General features: G+C 42.6%; 1 protein-coding gene across 7 annotated transcripts in view; it reads right to left on the bottom strand.

The window, feature by feature from the left end:
* URGCP (upregulator of cell proliferation) overlaps positions 1-20,053 on the bottom strand; it is a 92,435-nt gene that overhangs the window by 21,720 nt on the left and 50,662 nt on the right. For 4 of the 7 annotated variants that reach the window (XM_057732847.1, XM_057732846.1, XM_057732849.1 and 1 more), the window contains one exon: positions 16,618-16,749. The exons of 2 other annotated variants lie outside the window; for them this stretch is intronic. Coding sequence is in view for 1 of the 5 variants with exons in the window: in XM_057732845.1 (XP_057588828.1) it covers positions 14,460-14,473 (14 nt within the window). In the remaining 4 variants the exon portion in view is untranslated. Of the gene's footprint in view, positions 1-14,459; positions 14,767-16,617; positions 16,750-20,053 lie in introns of those variants that run through there. One more of the 7 variants, XM_057732845.1, reaches the window with a different exon arrangement.

The following is a 20,053-nucleotide window of genomic DNA, read 5'->3' as shown; positions in this document are numbered from 1 at the left end:
TACCCTCAGGAAGGACACATCATCACCTATGCAGCATTCTGGCTGATAAAGTAGAACCCTGATCTAATTATAAGGACAAACCCAAAATGAAATGTTATGCTAGAGGGAAGAACAATATTAACCCAAAGTATGAATGTCACAAAAGAAAAAAGAACGGTTGAGGAAATGTTCCAGATTAAGGGTGCTAAAGAGACAAAAAAAAAAAAAAAATGCAATACCTAACACTAGACTGGATACTGAACTAGAAGGAGACATTTTGAGGTCTACTGACTAAACTGAAATATAGGTGCTATCAATGTTATATTTATTGATGTTGATAACTATACTGTGGTTATATAGGAGAATATCTCTATTCCTAGGAAATAAGACATAGGGATTTAGGGATAAAGGATGATGATATATGCAAGTTACTCTCTAACGGTTAAGAAAAAATTTATACATGTGTGTATTTATGTGTGTGTGCATACACATGCATACACGAGAGAGACAGCAAGAGAGAGAGAATGATAAACGAGAATGGTAAATGAGCTAAAATGTTAAGAATAGGAGACTCTGTATAAGGGGCCTTTTTAATTTTGTAATTTATCTCTAAGTAGAAATTATTTCCAAATAAAATGTCTTAAAATTAATAATGGTTAGTTATTTCTGGGTAGTATGATATCAGTTATTTTGTCTAATTTGAATTTTTTAAATAGAAGAGGCATATACTGATTGAATAAAACTAAATGAGCTATTAAACTAATGCTGTTAGTCAGGGTCAGGGCCAGAATCAGATATGTGTGTGCCTCAAGAAAACTTGATAATCTGGTGCCCCTTCAAATCTACATTTTTCCAAGAGTGTGCAGGGTTAAATTTTCGCTTGTGGCAGGCCCCCTCAGAGGCAAGCAATCCAGCTCCATTTAATTCATCAGTAAAACAAATGTTTTGTGTTAATCAAATCCACCCTCCTAGAGGAAAAAAGAATTTCAGGATGCTTGGTTGTTATTCTAGCATGTTTCTTGAAGGTCTCATCCTCGGCTGTCTCTGAAGAGGGTTCTAGTAACCTCAGCGGTCACTGTGTTCACAGCTATTTCAGCAACTTTATCAGTGCAGAGTACTAGGCAACTCTCTGACTTAATCTGACCCTGATACTGATAAAAATGGGGGTTTTCCACACACATATGGGTACCTTATCTTTGACAAAGCAGGCAAGAATATACAATGGAGAAAAGATAGCCTCTTCAATAAGTGGAGCTGGGAAAATTCCTAACACCATACACAAAAACAAACTTAAAATGCATTAAAGAGCTAAACGTAAGGCCAGACACTATAAAACTCTTAGAGGAAAACATAGGCAGAACACTCTATGACATACATCAAAGCAAGATCCTTTTTGACCCACCTCCTAGAATAATGGAAATAAAAACAGAAATAAACAAATGGGACCTAATGAAACTTAAAACTTTTGCACAGCAAAAGAAACCATAAACAAGACAAGAAGACAACCCTCAAAATGGGAGAAAATATTTGCCAATGAAACAATAGACAAAGGATTAATCTCCAAAATATACAAGCAGCTCATGCAGCTCAATATCAAAAAAGCAAATAACCCAATCCAAAAATGGGCAGAAGATGTAAATAGACATTTCTCCAAAGAAGACATGCAGATGGCTAACAAACACATGAAGAGATGCTCAACATCACTAATTATTAGAGAAATGCAAGTCAAAGCCACAATGAGGTATCACCTCACACCAGTCAGAATGGCCATCACCAAAAACTCTAAAAACAATAAATGCTGGAGAGGGCGCAGAGAAAAGGGTACCCTCCTGCACTGTTGGTGGGAATGTAAATTGGTATAGCCACTATGGAAAACATTATGGAGGTTCCTTAAAAAACTAAAAATAGAACTACCATATGACCCAACAATCCCACCCCTGGGCATATATCCTGAGAAAACCATAATCTGAAAAGAAACATGTACCACAATGTTTATTGCAGCACTATTTATAATAGCCAGGACATGGAAGCAACCTAAATGCCCATCAACAGATGAATGGATAAAGAAGATGTGGCACATATATACAATGGAATATTACTCAGTCATAAAAGTGAATGAAATTGAGTTATTTGTAGTGAGGTGAATGGACTGAGACTTTGTCATACAGAGTGAAGTAAGCCAGAAAGAGAAAAACAAATACCGTAGGCTAACTCATATATATGGAATCTTAAAAAAAAAAACAAAAAAACCTGGCACTGGGCTTCCTAGGTGGCGCAGTGGTTGAGAATCCTCCTGCCAATGCAGGGGACACGGGTTCGATCCCTGCTCCAGGAAGATCCCACATGCCGCGGAGCAACTAAGCCCGTGCGCCACAACAATTGAGCCTGCACTTTAGAGCCCGTGAGCCACATCTGTTGAGCCCATGTGCTGCAACTGCTGAGGCCCACGCACCTAGAGCCCGTGCTCCGCAACAAGAGAGGCCACGGCAATGAGGAGCCCGCCCACCACAACTAAAAGAAAGCCTGCACACAGCAAAAAAGACCCAGCACAGCCAATAAAATTAATTAATTAATTAATTAATTTTTTAAAAAGTCATTTGTAAAAAAAAACAAAAAAACAAAAACCCGGCACTGATGAACCCAATGACAGGGCAGAAATAAACATGCAGATGTAGGGAATGGACTTGAGGACATGGGGTGGGGGGTGAAGGGGAAGCTGGGACAAAGTGAGACAGTCGCATGGACATATATACACTACCAAATGTAAAACAGATAGCTAGTGGGAAGCTTCTGCATAACACAGGGAGATCAACTTGATGATGGGTGATGACTTAGAGGGCTGGGATGGGGAGGGTGGGAAGGAGTCTTGAGAGGGAGAGGATGTGGGGATGTATGCATGGATGCAGCTGATTCACTTTGTTGTTCAGCAAAAACTGGCACAACAGTGTGGGGCAACTATATTCCAATAAAGAGCTAAAAAAAATGGGGGCTTTCATTGTCTTCTCTTCATTTTTCGGCAAAGAACATATATTGCTTTTGTAATAAGAAAAAAAAGTAACCTTAAAAAAGAAAACATGACTGGTTAAAAATAGTTTCCCAGAGGGGAAGAAGCAGGCCTGGCCTAGCAGCGGCATGGAGCCCCATGCTGAGACCCGGGCAGGACGAGGGCAGAGGACAGGTAATTACACCCAGGGCGTTGCCCAGCCTCTTCGCACCACACACAGGCTCTCAGGACACACTTGCCAGAAGTTCCCAGGACAGAAGCTTAACTCCAACCCTTTATTTTCCATGTAAGAAAGTAGAAAACAAGAGTGGAATTATCACAGAGTGAGTTGGTCCTAACTTCTAAAAATATACATATAAATCTGTTCTTTATTCTTGCCAACAAACTTCACACCTAATTGAGTCTCTGTGTTGTAAACTGGAAGCAGAGCCAAGTCTTGCAAGAGAGAACAGCAACAGAATCTCATCTCTGTGCAAAGCTTTCTAATTTACAACTCTGCTTTCAATACTTGTATAGCCTGAATTGTGTCCACCTCAAATTCCTATGTTGAAACCCTAACCCCCGATGTGACTATATTTGGATATATGGCCTTTAGGGGAGTAATTAAGGTTGCATGAGGTCACAAGGGTAAGGTCCGGATCTGATGGGACTGGTGTCCTATAAGAGGAGAAGACCCCCAAGAGCTTGCTCCCTCTTTGCAGGTGCATAGGAAAAGGCCACATGAGGACACAGCGAGATAGTGGCCATCTACAAGCCAGGGAGAAACACCTCAGGAGAAACTGAATCTGCCTGCACTGTGACCTGGGACCTGCAACCTCTAGAACTACAAGAAACAAATGTTAAGTTACCCAGTCGGTGGTACTCTGTTATGGCAGCCTAAGCTGCCCAACATCACCAAGTTAGGAAGCACAGAGCCAGAACCCGAACAGGGATCTTCTGATTCCCTTTTGGTTCATTATTTGCAAGGCTCAGATAGGTTTTAGGTGACTTATAATTACAGCCAGTAATTATAAAAATCATAAAACTGCCAACTCCAAGTCTTGCCAAGCCTCCTCCTGCCTCCACAGGCAGACCAAGACCAAGAGAGTGAAAACAAACAGTGCTTCCAATGGCCCTAGACATAAGCAAGGGGGCTTTCTACAAAGCAGTTTTTGAAAATTACTAATGTCTTTTTCTGATTCCAAAAATAAGACAGATATATAATACAGAAAAGTACCAAGAAAATGTCTTTGCTCTTTTGAACAGTTACTCAATATATTAACCAATCCTCCCCCACCCCTGCCTCCCGCTTTTGACCTATTCCTGTTGCTGTACTTCACTGCATTAATGAATATATAGGGCTGTATTCTCTGTGTCCTGTTTTACTTCCTTATTAAGGGCTGTTTAGATTTTGGTCATCTCCTGAGGCCCATGCTGGTCCTTTCAAGAGAGCAGGGCCTACAGCCAAAAGTGGAACCCAGGCCAGGCACTGCCTGGGAGCCACCAGCACAGAGGTCCAGCCCAGGCATGGGCTCCTGGTCTCCATGCTGCCCAGGCCTGTGGCCTCAGTGCCATGGCATCACAGCTCAACTTCCCTTCTGGGGGCAACTCCCCACACAGACTTCTCTCCAGGGCAAGAGGTGATCTGAATGCCACCCTGAGGGCCAAGTGTGTCTAACAATTCTTTCTCACTAAGTTAGGAAGCAGACAGCTTGGTTTGGATACAGGCAGGCAGAATCAAGACCCTGACAACCCTAGACCATCTGCCTTCACTGGCTGTCAGTTTTGGGAGACAGGGCAAGGCAAACTCTCTTCATCCTTAGTTCTCTCTTTTCCCATTATACAACAGATTTACCCGAGGAGCTTTTCTAGCTATACCTGGAGATCCTGATTGAGGAGACCCATTTCTGAAATGGAGATGCCTGCTACCACCTCAGAGTCGGGTACTCCTTGGACAGTGTCCCTCAAGGCCAAGAATAAACTGTCCAAACCTTGTGAGCAGGGCTAATTCCTAGCAACAAACCTGGCTCCTCCAGTGGGTAGTGCCAATAAAACAAGATGGCATAGAAAAGCAAACAAAAGGAGATGAAATACAGGGCAGTTGCTTATCATAACGTGGCTAACAATACATTGTTAATAACTTTGGATAATAGCAGTTTGATCCAATTTTTGCTGTTTGATGCTAATAACATTCAAGATCTTCCACTTCCTCTCTTGTCCCACATCTGGGCCAGCAGACAAGAGATCCTGGGGGCTCCCTCCTTTGGTGCTGGCTGGAAGCACCCCATTACAACCCCCAAAACAAAACAAAACAAAATCTGAGGCCAGTTGCTCTACCCAGAACGCCTCACTAAAATAGTAATGAACTTTTTCAAACCCTCTTGGTGGGTTGAACTGTGTCTCCCCATAACATATGTTCGGGTCATAACTCCCTACTAGGAATGTGACCTTATTTGGAAATAGGGTCTTTGCAGATCTAATTAGTCAAATTAAGATGATGTCATACTGGGGTAGGGTGAGCCCCTAATGCAATGAATGGTATCCTTATAAGAGCAAAATCCAGATACACAGGGAGAAAACCATGATGATGGCAGTAGAGATTGGAGTGATGCATCTACAATCCAAGGAACACCAAGGGTTGCTGGCACCCACCAAAGGGTAGGAGAGAGGCTTGGGACAGACTCTCCCTCAGAGCCTCCAGAAGGAAACAACCCCACCAACACCTTAGTTTCAGACACCTGGCATCCAGAACTGTGGAAGAAAATATTTCTGTTTTCTTTAAGCCTCTCAAGTTGTGGTACTTTCCTACAGCATCCGTACCAGACGAAGACAGTGTGTGTGTGGCCCTTGACATCTGTCTTAGCTTCTGCCTCTCTCCTGACATGGGTTCTCCCTTGTATGTGTCTGTGGCTCTTCTCTGCTTCTTATAAGGGCACCAGTCACTAGAATAGGGCCCACCCTAACCTACTGCAACCTCAAATTAACTAATCACATCTGCAAAGAGCCTATTTCCAAAAAAGATCACATTCACAAGTACTATGGGTTAGGACTTCAACATATGTTTCAGAGGGGACGCAATTCATCCACAATAGCCAAGCCAAAACTAGGAGCCATCCCACCTCTGTGACGTGACCACACACTCTGAAAAGTTTACAACTCATTGTGCAGCAGTGGGGACTGGCTGAGAAAACAAACATGAAATGTTTCCATCAAATAGCACGTGAGAACAAGTTGATGTCAGTTATTATAACATACGTAATAGACAAGCACTGTGTAGCCTGGCAGTTTGGTGCCTGAAACATGCTGGAATGTGCAGGGAGGGTGGCAGGGGGACCCACTGCAGTCCTGCTCTTATGCACCTAGAATTTCCTGAGGGCAGGAGAGGCAGCACACTGAGAAAGGACACAACTCTCACATCAGGCAAAAGTGTCCAGGCTACTGCTGATGCCCCTCTAGCAGGGCCCTGGGGCGATACTAATTCCAACACTCCAACCTAGGAGTGCTCCAAGGAGAGAATCGGTGTAATGAGCAACAAGTCTTTGCCCCAGGTTCATGGCATCTGTAGGTTCACCATGCAAGAGGAAATAGCTCTAAAACGCTGCCCCAATCCTCCAGGAGTTTATACTAGGGTTAGGCTGGAGAGATACTATGAACACCCATTACACAAAGTCTACAAAATACACGTATGTTAATCTTTAAAACAAAACTGGGGACTTCCCTGGTGATGCAGTGTTTAAGAATCTGCCTGCCAATGCAGGGGACACAGGTTCAATCCCTGGTCTGGGAAGATTCCACATGCCACAGAGCAACTAAGCCCTTGCGCCACAACTACTGAGCCTGTGCTCTAGAGCCCACGAGCCACAACTACTGAGCCCACGTGCCACAACTACTGAAGCCCACAGGCCTAGAGCCCGTGCTCCACAACAAAAGAAGCCACTGCAATGAGAAACCCATGCACCACTACAAAGAGTAGCCCCCGCTTGCCACAACTAGAGAAAGTCCACGCACAGCAACAAAGACCCAACACAGCCAATAAAATGAGTACATAAATTTATTTAAAAAAAAAGAAAGCTGGCCATCCCTGCCGTGCATACCTAATCAGGTTGCTATAAGGATCCAGGGAGATTTACATATGTGAAGCAAGTTTATATAAGGCAGTGTTCTCTTGGATATAGCCACATATTTATTTATTGCTAGGAACTTTTCTAGGAGTTTGGGATACATCGGTGAAGGACATAAATATCTCTGCTCTTAGCTTACATTCAACAAGGTGCGGGAAACTGACAATAAACAATTTTTGAAAGTTTTAAATAGAAGATACACTGGGAGGTGTTAAGTGCTGTGGAAGAAAGAAAGAGAGTGTAGACTAGGATCAGTGTACCAAGCATGTGGTGAACGGTGGGGAAAGACTGCTGTAATTAGGTCAGGGTGGGCTTCCGGGAGAAGGGGACATGCAAGTGCAGGCTTGGCAGGAGGTGAGGGCATGAGCCACGCAGCTCCCTGGGGAGAGTGTTCCAGGCGCCACACAGGCCCGAAGGTGCTCAGGGATCGGAGGCTGGTGCAGCTGGTATGGAGTGAGCCAGAGGAAGGCAGTATAAGAGGTCAGGTAAGACCAAACTTTCTAGGCCACAGAAAAGACTCCGGCTTTTATTCTGAAGGATGGTCTGAGTGCAAGTGGACATGCCTGTTTTACGTTGAGAACGGACTAGAGGGGACGAAGATCAGACCTCGGTGGCAGCACCAGAGGCGACAACACAAGGTTGGGCTCTGAAAGTCTCTGTGAAGGACTGGGTGGAGTGTGTGAGAAGGACAAAGTCTAGGAAACCTCCAAATGTTCAGGCTCAATAGAGCTGCTGCTGTCTCGAATGGGAAGGCTGTGGATGGGCATAGCTGGAGGGGGACCATGAGCGAGCTAGTACTCGTGTTCCGGCCCCAAGGATGACCTCCTTGGAGATGCTGAGCAGCACAGAGGCTGCAAGGCTAGGGGTGCGTAGGGAAAGCAGCACTCCACCACGTACCCAAAAGACCACTGTTGGCTCCCTTCCTACAGACACATGGTCTACCCACAACAGAGGCAGAATCAACTTGCTATTTATCCATGATAACAGAAAGAAATTATGATCTGGAAAAACCAAGAGATGAACTGGAAAACTCCTGTGAGCGATGAGAAAATTCAGTAAGCTTGGGACATACACAATTTTTTTAAAAACCCAATTGCCTTCCTATATACAAACAAGTTTAGCAATGTAAAAGGAAGACTCCCATTTAGAGTATCAAAAAGAAAAAATTTAAGAATATAATAACAAATGTGCAACATCTATATGAAAAGAATTTCTAAATACTAAAGAATATAAAAGACTTGGACAAATGAAAAGCCATATCCTTTTCAGGGAAAGAAAGGCTTACTATAATTTTAAAGTCAATAGTCCTTAAATTAACCTATAAGTGAATTTAGGTTCAAGAACAGACAAGCTGATTCTGTTCAGAAATATCTGTACAGGGACTTCCCTGGTGGTGCAGTGGTTAAGAATCCACCTGCCAATGCAGGGGACACGGGTTCGATCCCTGATCTGGGAAGATCCCACATGCCACAGAGCAACTAAGCCCTTGCGTCACAACTACTGAGCCTGTGCTCTAGAGCCCACAAGCCACAACTCCTGAAGTCCGCACCTCTAGAGCCGATACTCTGCAGCAAGAGAAGCCGCCACCACGAGAAGCCCGCACACCGCAACGAAGAGTAGCCCCCGCTTGCCACAACTAGAGAAAGCCCACGGGCAGCAACAAAGACCCAACACAGACAATAAAAATATAAATAAATTAAAAAATAATAAAAAATAAATATTTGTACAATAATAATCAGAAAATTCTGAAAAAGAACAGTAATGAAGGTAGACAAAACCTGCGAGACAGTAAAACACAGTACAAGCCTCAATAAGTTAAGGCTATAGTACTGGTTCATGAATAGACAAAGAGTTCAGTAAAAGAAGAGCTCAGAAATAGTCCCAAATACAGTTGAGAATTTTGTCCCTGATCCAGGTAGCTCTAAGTATCTGGTGATTATTCAATTACAACAACCTGGAAAAAAGTATCTGGTGATTATTCAATTACAACAACCTGGAAATCCCTACTACTCAACCCACCAAAATGAAAACTACCTGGATCTAAGAGTTAAAATGGAAAATGAAAGAAAAAATGCACTGAAATAAACATTAAAGACTTTAAAAAAAAAAAATCTCAGAGTAGGGAAGGCTTCATAAAGTCAGAAGGCAAATAACAGAGGAAAATCATTTGTACCACAAACTATGAGAGTTTTCTCAATGTACCAAGAGCTACAAATCCATGAAAAAGAGCCAAGAAGGTAAACAGAAATAAAGTAACAAAAGACATCTCCAAAAGGCATTTTGGGTTTAAAACAGAACAAGGAGGAGGACATGAATCCACATGGTGCCCTGCCTCCCAGGGGGATGCTTCTCTAATGAGGATGCCAGCTTCTCAGTCTGGAACTGGGGGCAAAGTGCATGAGATTTCATTTATGATCCTTTTATACCTTTTGAAATTTTTACCGTATGCATAGAATACTTGTTTTTTAAAGTAAAGCAACTAACAATTTTATAAAAAGTTACAATGCGAAGAATCTAAGAACCACCATGTCTAAACTACTGCAGAAAAGGCCTCCCTGACACGCAGGTGGTCTCACTCGGAATGTACAACCTTCCAGAGGGAATTCTTCTTTAAAAGAGCAGTGTCTAAGTTATTTTACATTCATTTTATATTTCATAAAGGCATAATTGATGGTCCAACCACTCTGCTAAGACAGCTTCTTATTCCCACAAACCAAGTGAACATATCCTTACTTCAGTTTCATCCCGAGCATGCCAGAGAGACGCTGCATGGGCTTTGTGATCAGAACAAAGTACTGAATCCAACACTTTTGTTGTTGCCTCACTAACCAAATTTAAACCAACTGTCCATAATGGGGTCATTTTGCATCAAGTTTTAACTTAAACTGCTTAGCAAGGTCTCAATTTCCTCATCTATACAATACGGATAATAACAGTACTTATTATAGGGTTGTTGTGAAGATTAAATAACATAAGATATGCAAAAGCACTTAGAACAGGGCCTAACAACACACTTTTTGGAAGTAGGGAGAATCTAAATTTGAAAGAACATTCCCTTGGACTGGAAAGCCCCTGCCAGGGGCTCATGGTTGTGGGTAAGAAGAGGCTCTCCTTGAGTTGGGGGAGAGGTTGGCCACATGGCACTCCATATGATAAAGCACTGGTACATCTGCCACCCAGGTAAGTGGGGTTTCGTGAGCTGCTCTGCAAAGCCAGGGATGCTTCAGCTACAAAAGCCCTCCCAATTCTCTCTTTCTCTCCAATGGGGACACACTGGGGTGGCTGCTGGCTCATTGGGTAAACCCATATCTGCAGGGGAAGAGCAAAGTCTGCATCCTGCTGGCAAAGCCATGTGCGTTCTTTGGAAACCACAGCAGCTCCTGAGCAGAGGCTAAGGACTCCTGTTGGACTCACCCCCCAGGAGCAGACACATACCTTGCCTGATTTCCTCAGTGCCTCCTCCCCACGGTGTGGTCTGTGGGCTCTTTCCTCCCCTCCCCTGGCCTGGCTAGAGGACCCATCCTCCACCCATTGTGAAGAGTGTGGAGCTCTTCTGGCCCATTTGGAACGGGCCAGGATTCAGTGGGAAAGCTGAGCCCTTCCCAGAAAGGGAAGCCAAGGATCTTCTCCTTCCCCACAAAATGTTGGTGTTGGGAGAGAATCTTCCTAGACAGGGAAGACAAAATGTTGATGTTAAATTAAGTCTGGGGTACTTTTAAATGTCCAGTGGATGTTAACAGGAGTGCTTTCGGCTGCCAAGGGAGATGAACCCTGAGGGAGTGGCCAGGAGGGCAGGTGAGGTGTTCAGTGGGGCTCCTTGGCTCCCACACTTTCACTCCAGGACAGGTCTCATTACAGCACTCCCCACCCAGTGCAGAGACTACTTAAGTGCTACAATGACCACATTTTCTGAAACAAAAACCTGAGGGTATGAGTTTACTTATGGGATAACAGTGGTTAGAATTCGATGTTACCAATTGGATAAAAAAAATTAGGACTGACTATTTCTGAGGGAATATAAGGAGTCAGGGATGAAGTTTCTATCTTTGAGGATGGGGTGAATAAAGATGCCATTAGCTTCCTATTTCTTGACTCAATAATTCCATCAGAGAGGCAAAACTTTAAAGGTCCGATGTCATCGCGTGTCGAGAGGTGTAGAGAACCCTTCAAATATGGTGGTAGAAAGGGAAGGTGGTACAATCATTTATAAGGATACTTTGGTAGTATCAGCTAAAAAACGGACAGGCCCTCTGACCACAATTCTTTGTACCTACGTTAGAAAAACACTTGTGCATGTCCAGAGGGAGACACCAATTGTGCAGCATTATCTTAAAAAGAAAATGGAAAACATTCTTAACTAAATAACATAAAACCATGACACAGAATATTATATAAATGTCAAATTTTAGGTAGATCTGTTCTTTGTTCTCACGTGAAAAGCATTTCAAAGCATACTGCTGGGTGAGTAAAGCAAGCTGTGGAACAGTATGGGACCATTTGTAAAAAGAGAGCAAATAAATGTTATGTGTAACATAAATTTTATGTTATGTGTAAAATAATAAATTTAAAAATTGGGAGGAAAACAGAGCAAAGAACGAATATAACATGTATATGCAATAGAAAATGTCTGCCAGAATACCTGCCTAACTAAGAGGGGCAGAGAGGCTGGGGGTGGGGAGGGTGGGTAGACTCTAGTTGTATCTATAAGGATGTCTCTCTGATAAAAATAATGGCCTAATTTAAAAAACACCAAAACGTTTAAAGTGGTGGTCTACAGAAAGTCAGACTACACTTGATTTTTATTATCTGTTTTATATTTTTTTGTTTTTCAAATTATCTACCATTAACAATCATATATACATTTACCATAACAAACATATATAACAATATATGTATTTTGCTCAGTGAACTAGGTTTGCTGTCCCTCTAGATGCGTGTGGATGGATGGTTGTAAACTTGCTATGGGTAGGAGCCCTTTCAGATGGTCTGCAGATGATGAAGGCTGTAGGCCTTGGGCCCAGGAAAATACACATGGGCCCCTAATGCTGCATACAATTTCAGGGGATGCAGGACCCTGGAAGCCCACCCATGAATAGTGTATCCCAGGTTAAGAACCTCTGATTTGGACATCTGAAGCTGCAGAAATGGGTGCAGTCATGCAGAGAACATCTGCTGGGTAGGAATTAGTGGAGATGGACTACAGAACCCAAGGACACCCCAACAATGAAGGAGCAGGCAGAGTAAAGAAGAGATTAGAACTGTAAGGAGTGAATTCCTGCAGAAGAGGGTAGATGGTAGCAGGCTGATGAGCTCTGACTCTCCTGCTCTCTCCATCTCATCCATGCTGCTGTCACATGGATCCCCCAAGAGCTTGATGACAAACATCCATCAGTGAACAGTGGGCAGTAAGCCCACAAAAGGAGGCCAGGTCCTGTAGTCTGGCCCTGCCTCCATCTCCGGCCTTGTCTCTACTTAGTTCTGAACACACTGGGCTATGAGTCACCTCAAATATATCTTTTCCTTTGATGCCTTCATTCTTGCCATTTTCTTTGGCACAATGCCTAGCACATTGGTAAGGTCCTCAAAAATTGTCAGAATTTCTTCTTTCCTTCTCAACTCTCTTACAGAAATTGTCACTTAGAAAAGAAGACCAGATTTGGAGGCTCTTTCATGAACAGCCAAGCAGAAATCACCGCTCCCATCCCATCCCTGCCCTGAATCTCTGGAATTATTCCTGCAGCACCTAGTCTAGTAGGCTGAATGTCTGCTGACTTGGAGAGGCCAAAGAATCTTAGGAAAACAGTTCTCCCTGACTAGGCTGGTCTACCAGCAAAGCCTGCAGACATCTGGAAGTGTGGACTCTCCCCAGATTTGTACATGCCAATGTAAGTACATAGTTCTTTCCATGAAATGAAGTATACTAAAAATGTTGTGACCTCAGATTTGCAATGGGTATCCCGCAGAAATAAGTATCAACTGCAGACTCATGAGATCACTCAAAAATAGCTGGAACTGCAAATATCAAATCTGCACTTATATGACCTACTACAGGGACATGGTTTAGGCACTACTGGCTCACAGAAGGGCATACCAGCCCAGCATTAAGTCCACCTCTGATCCATGTCTACAGAATAGTGGGTTTGGATGCCAGTTGCACCATCACTTTTTAAAAGGCTTCAGGGCAGCCCCACCCAGGCTCAGCCACCCCCTACTGCCTCCAGTCTGCCCTGCCTCACCTTTTCCTGACAAGAGGGCCAGGAACCCAGTGGGACCTTGAACCTCTGAGTGAATCAGCCTGGCTTTCTGAGGGATGAGGTGTTTATTCTATTTACAAGCTCAAAGTACTAGGTACTTCTGACTGCTCCTCCCCAAACCTAGAAAGACAGCAAGTAGATGGAAAATGCCCATGACTTGGCTGGATTCAGATTCTGCTTACTCCATTAAGACCCACTGCACTGAGCCAACTCCCCTCACCTGCATGCGGCCTAATATCCATGGTCTCTACCTCTCAACGCCCTCCCCCTCAACCCCACCCCATGAACAGGTAAAAGCCTTTGTGATGTATAAGGATGTACAACTTGAATTGCTATCACAGCCACTAGGTCTAAGACACTCTGAACGGTGGACAACAGTCAAATGAAGACTATAACCAACTAAAGCAATGACCTTGAGACTAATTTTCCTCCTCTGTGAAGCCTAGCTGTCATTACCAGCTTTCATGTCTAGTTAAATTACCAAAACAAAAGTAATCATAATGAATTGCTGAGGTTTTATTTTGCAATAATTTTTTTTTTTAATTACAAACTCTTGTGTGTCACCATCATTTCCTAAAAGAAAGAACATTTTAACACCAAAACAGTGTAATGGAGGTGATGTCAGAATAGGGGCAGCCACTGTAACCGGGCCCACGGCCCAGCCCAAGCAGGAGGCCCGGACCAGGCCGCGGCAGGGTCTGCCCCTGCCCTTGCTCCTGACGTCTGGGGACATTCAGGCTGCGTCCCGACGGCGGTAGGAACCCAGCATCTACTCCAACGCAAGCAAGCGGAGAAAATCGGTGCGGAAGGCAGGGTGGCAGACGCCGCGGCTCCAGGCCGGGGGCGCCGGTGGGGCGGTGGGGGGTGCCGCGCCCGCACTCCCTCCCCCGCGGCCTCCGCGCCCCCAGCCCCGGATCCCGCCCCCGGCGCCGAGGTCCTCAGCCCGCGCCCCCAGCCCGCCCCCGCCCCGGCCGCCTCCGCCCAAGGTCGGCCGGCGAGGGCCGCGGGGCCGGGCGGGCGGGCGGGGGTCTGGGGCCGCAGGCCAGGGAAGGCCGCCAGCGGCGGCCCGCAGCCCCTACCCCACAGCCCCCACCCCGGCGCGGCCGCGAGCGCCGCACTCACCCGGGCGACGCCATGAGCGCGGCGAGGTCTCGGCGCTGCCGCCGCCTCCGCTTCCTCCGCGCTGAGCGACTCCGCCGGGGAGGGGCCTCGCGCCGGCCGCCGGCCGCCCGCCCGGGCAGCTCCAGGCGGCGGGGGCGCGGGGAGGGCCCGGGGTCAGCCGGAGAAGGGTGTGAGTGGGCCCGGAGCCGGACGAGGGTGAGGCCGGGGATCGGCTCCGAGCATCTGGGGCGGTGGGGACTCGGGGAAGGGGCCCGGGGTCAGCTTGGAGCGGCCTAGGGGCGGCGGGGGCGCGGGTGGCACGGGGTGGCACCGGGGACGGGGGCGGTCCGCGACCCGCGGCCCGGACCCGCCCACCTGCCCAGGTGCCCAGGTGCCCGCAGGCCGGGACTCGCCGGGAGGCGCCTTCGGTGCCAAACCAGCAGAGAACCTGTCCTGGGGTCAGGAAGCAGCTGCAGGATCCAGGTGAAGTCAACACCTCCCTGCGATTTGCGTTTAATTTCCTTAAGAAAAGCCTTTTCTTTAGCTCTGGAGTGCGAGGCGTTATTATTATTAAGCAAAACAATAAGTTTGCTATTTCTTACTTGGTGTGCTGTCTTGCATGAGTTGCTGGCCTCTCAGAGACATTTACCCATTGTAAAATGCGTGTAAAATCACACTGTGAAGCCCTAAGGACTGTGGGGGCACTTTTTATTGTTCTTTACATATTATTTAACAATAATAATGAGACTGGAATTCCTGTAGTGGGTTTCACAGTATCAACATGGGTACTTGAGCCTCAGTTCCTGTCTCAGCACAATGAGTTTTCAGAGATAAATGAGCTCTTGTAAGTAAAAACACAATAAAAAGCTCTGGACAATGAAAACCAATCGCATTTCTGTGTTATATTAAATATTATTCATAATCATTGTTTTATTAGTTTTACTACTAATAAGAACAAGAGACAGTAAAGATGCGACTGAAAGCATTGGCTCTGGAGCCAGAATACCTGGGTCGAAATCCAAACTCTACCAATTACCAGCTCTGGAACCTGGGGCCAGATAAAACCTTCCGGGGCCTATAGTTTCCTCAGTTGAAAAATGAGGAAAATAATAGGTCTCTTCCTCTCTATGAGGATTGAATGAGTTAATATTTGTAAAGTGATTAATACATTGCCTGGTAAATGGCCTCGTAACCTCTGGAGAATCCATCCAATATTTTGAGCATCCTTCTTCAGTAAAATGGAATCTCACAATTGCTGCCTTGAGTTCAGAAGATAATGCTCTGTAAATGTGAGCTGATAAGTAAGCCACAGGGGTTTGTGAGACCCAAAGTAGGTATAAATCTAAGAGGACCAGGGTTAAGGAAGAGTTTGGGGAGTGGGCAACTGCTAAATGGCCTGATTCAAGGCAGTGGTTGGGGAAGGTCAGACACTTTTTAAAAATAAGCTGTTGGTTTTAAGATATATTTTGAAATAATGAATAGTGTTAGTTCAATGAAATTATTCTTCCTTAATATGAGTTTTACTAGGTATGTAGCATTTCACTGCATGGTGGACCATCATATGTTTTAACTAACCCCTATTACTAGACAAAATTTTACTGCCAGTATTTAATTATTAAAAAGAATGTGGACAATAGATATTCTTATAGCCAAAACTCCCCATATACATCCATGAGTATTTCCTTAAGCCAAGTTCCCAGGAGTCAGATGATACTAATATTTTGTGTTTTCAGATACATATATAATCTCTGTATGTGTTTGTATACTTATACACACATACATGCACATATATACTAATACACATATATACATATACTTACATACATATATATGTATACACACATATATATATATACATACACACATAGAGACTGCTGTCCCAGCATGGTCACCAACACTGATGATAGTGCCAGTTTGCCAAAACTCTCAATAAATTTCACAATTTCTTTATCATTGCAAATTTGATTGGTTAAAAAACAGTATTTTGGCAAAATGGCAAACTAGGAAGTTCCAAGCTCACCTTTTCCCACAGAAACATGAAGAAAACAACCAGAAGCTGTCTGAACTAATTTTGTAGGGGCTCTGAAGAAGTTAAAGGTTTACAGCAACTGAGCAAACATTCAAGCAAGAAAAAGCTGTCTTCAAAATGACAGAAAAGTTTTGTGGCATTTTCACTTGCCATTGCCCCACTCCTTCCCCTGTGTGGGAGTAGTCTTGGTCTTGAGAAGTTAGTATCCTGTTTCCAGTACCCCCATCTCTGTCACATTGAACTGGATGGAGCAGAGCAGACCTTATTTGTATAATACGTGACCTGTAACAAATGATAAAGGCAGTCCTTCAGTTTGAAATAAAATGATGCCAGACAGTAACTTACAGCAGTATGAAGATGTAAAGATCTGACAAAGAAATACATGGGCAATATAAAGGCCAGTATTATTTTAATTTTGGTAAAAACTCCACTTTTTATTTCCAACAGGACTTAAAGGACAAATGCATTAAAATAATTATAAATTGTAAATCTATATTATTGAGCACATAACATATAAAGATGTAATTTGTGATATTAATAACATGAAGGGGAAACAGAACTGTACAGGAGTAGCGTTTTTGTATGTAATTGAAGTTAAGTTAGTATCATCCAAATTAGATTGCATTATAACTTTAGGATGTTATATGTACTCCCCATGATAACCACAAAGAAAATATCTATAGAATATACAGAAAAGTATATATGAGAAGGAAATTGAAACATATCATTACAAAAAAAAAATCGGCTGAACAGAAAAGAAGGCAGTAATAGAGACAAAAACTATGACTTTTTTTTAAAGTGGCAAAGTGACAGTAGTAAGTTCCTTCTTATGAGTAGTTACTTTAAATGTAAATGGATTAAACTGTCTGATCAAAAGGCAGAGATAGGCAGAATGGATTAGAAAAATGATTTAGATATATACAGTCTACAAGAGACTCACTTTAGACCTAAAGACAGAAGAAGACTGGAAGTGAAAGGATGGAAACAGATATTCCATTTAAATATTAATCAAAAGAAATCTTGATAGGCTATACTAATTCAGACAAAATAGACTTCAGTTTAAAAATTGACAAGAAATAGACATTATATATTAAATAAAAGTTAATTCAACAAGATATAATTATAAACATGTGTACCAAAAAGAGCCCCAAAATATAATGAAGCAAATATTCACAGAATTAAAGGGAAAAATAGTTCCACAAAAATAGTTGAATACTTCAGTAATCATTTTCAACAGTAGACAGGAGAACCAGACAAAAGATCAATAAGAAAACAGAGAACCTAAACACTACTACAAGTCAATTGTACTTAACAGATGTCGACTGAAACAAATGCACAACCTAAAAGCTGAGAATTGTGTTTTCTTAGGACTTTCTGAGGACTTAAGCCCAGAAAGCAGCCTCTCAGCTCTGAGGGACTGCTCCGAAGAGGTAAGGGAGGAGCCAGGATACATAGAAGTTTTGCAAAAAAAACTAGTAGTTGGAACATCAAAAGATTACCATTAATTAAAGAAAACCCAGACATCTCAAGTCACTGAAAAGTACACTTTTCTATGTATGACAAGATGCAAGAGTATGGGCTCATTGAAATCATTCCTTTGACATGCACCTTAACTATCTGGGGCCAGTATCCTGTTTTAAACCATCCTAAATTTCCTCATGTACACAGTCTGGGGTGGCTGCAGGAGTTGATGGCTTGATGGCTACAACGTACTTTGTTTACAGATATGTCCACACAGACATATACAGAACACTCCATTTAATAACAGCAGAGTACACATTCTTCTCAAGTGCACATGGTACATTGTTCAGAACATACCATATGTTAGGCCACAAAACAAGTCTTCATAAATTTTAAAAGACTTAAATCATCTTTAAAGATCTTTAAAGAAACTACAAAGTTACTTTTCTGATCATAGTGGAATGAAACTAGATACCAAAAAAGAAGGAAAACTGGAAACTTCACAAATATTTGGAAATTAAACAACACACTCTTAAAAACCAATGGGTTAGAGAATAAATCATAAGGGAAATTAGGAAATACCTTGATAAAAATAAAAACACAATATATCAAAGCTTATGTGATGCAGCAAAGTCAAGGCTAAGAGGGAATTTTATACCTGTAAATATCTATGTTAAAGAAGAAGAAAGATCTCAAATTAATAACCTAACTGTATGTCTTAAGGAACAACAACAACAAAATGAAAAGCAGACCAAACTCAAAGCTAGCAAAATGAGGGAAACATTAAAGATTAGAGCAGAGAAAAAATAGAGCAGAAGATAAACAATAGAGAAAAATCAATGAAGCAAAAAGTTGATTCTTTGCAAAGATCAACAAAATTAGCAAATCTTTTGCTCAACTCACTAAGAAAAAAGGAGGAAAGACTCAAATTACTAAAATAAGAAATAAATGTGAGGACATTACTACTGATTTTACAGAAATGAAAAGAATTTTTTTTTTTTTTGGCACACAGGCTTAGTTGCTCCGCAGCATGTGGGATCTTCCTGGAGCTGGGATCGAACCCGTGATCTCTGCATTGGCAGGTGGATTCTTAACCACTGTGCCACCTAGGAAGCCCCAAAATGAAAAGAATTTTAAGAGAACATTATAACAGATGTACACCAACCAATTGGATAACCTAAATGAAAAAAATAATTTCCTGGAAACACACTATCAACCATAACGCAATAATGAAGAAATAAGAACTCTGAATGAATCTATAACAAGTAACGACATTGAGTTAGTAGTCAAAAAACCTCCCAACAAAGAAAACTGTGGGCCAGATGGCTTTACAGGTGCATTTTACCAAACATTTAAAGAACTAACTCCAATACTTCTCTAATTCTTCCAAAATGTTAAAGAGCACCTCTGATTTTACAAGGTCAATATTACCCTGATACCAAAGCCTGACAAAGACACTAAAGAAAACTACAGATCAACATCCCTTATGAATATTGATACAAAAATCCTCAACAAAATACTAGCAAACAGAACACAGAAACGTAGAAAAGGATTATATACCACAACCAAGTGGATTTATTCCTTGAATGCAAGGATGCTTCAACACATGAAAATCTATCAGTGTAATACATCACATTAATATGATGAAGGAAAAAAACCACATGATCATCTCAATTCATGCAGAAAAAAAGCATTTGACAAAATTCAACAATCTTTCACAACATAAAACACTAAAACTAGGAATAGAAGGAAACTTCTTCGGTATGATAAATGTCATATGTGAAACACCCAGAGCAATGATTAAAGCCTAAAAGTTTTTCCCTAAAATCAGAAACAAACAACAAAAAATTCTCTCTTTTGCCCCTTCTGTGCAACATAGTGTTATAAGTCCTAGAAGGAGCAAATTAAGCAATAAGAAGGAAAAAAAGGCACCCAAATCAGAAAGGAAGAAGTAAAATTATCTGTTTGCAGATTACATGATCTTCTATGTAGAATACCCTAAAGACTCTACCAAAAACTATTAGAGCCAATATATGAATTCAGTAAATTTGCAGGATACAAAAGTCAACATGCAAAATTAGTTGCATTTCTATGTTCAAATAAAAACCTATCCAAAAAGGAAAGT

Source organism: Hippopotamus amphibius, chromosome 4, assembly GCF_030028045.1.
Source record: "Hippopotamus amphibius kiboko isolate mHipAmp2 chromosome 4, mHipAmp2.hap2, whole genome shotgun sequence".
Lineage (NCBI taxonomy): Eukaryota > Metazoa > Chordata > Mammalia > Artiodactyla > Hippopotamidae > Hippopotamus > Hippopotamus amphibius.
Note: the sequence above shows the minus strand (reverse complement) of the source record. Positions and strands in the feature narration are given on the sequence as shown.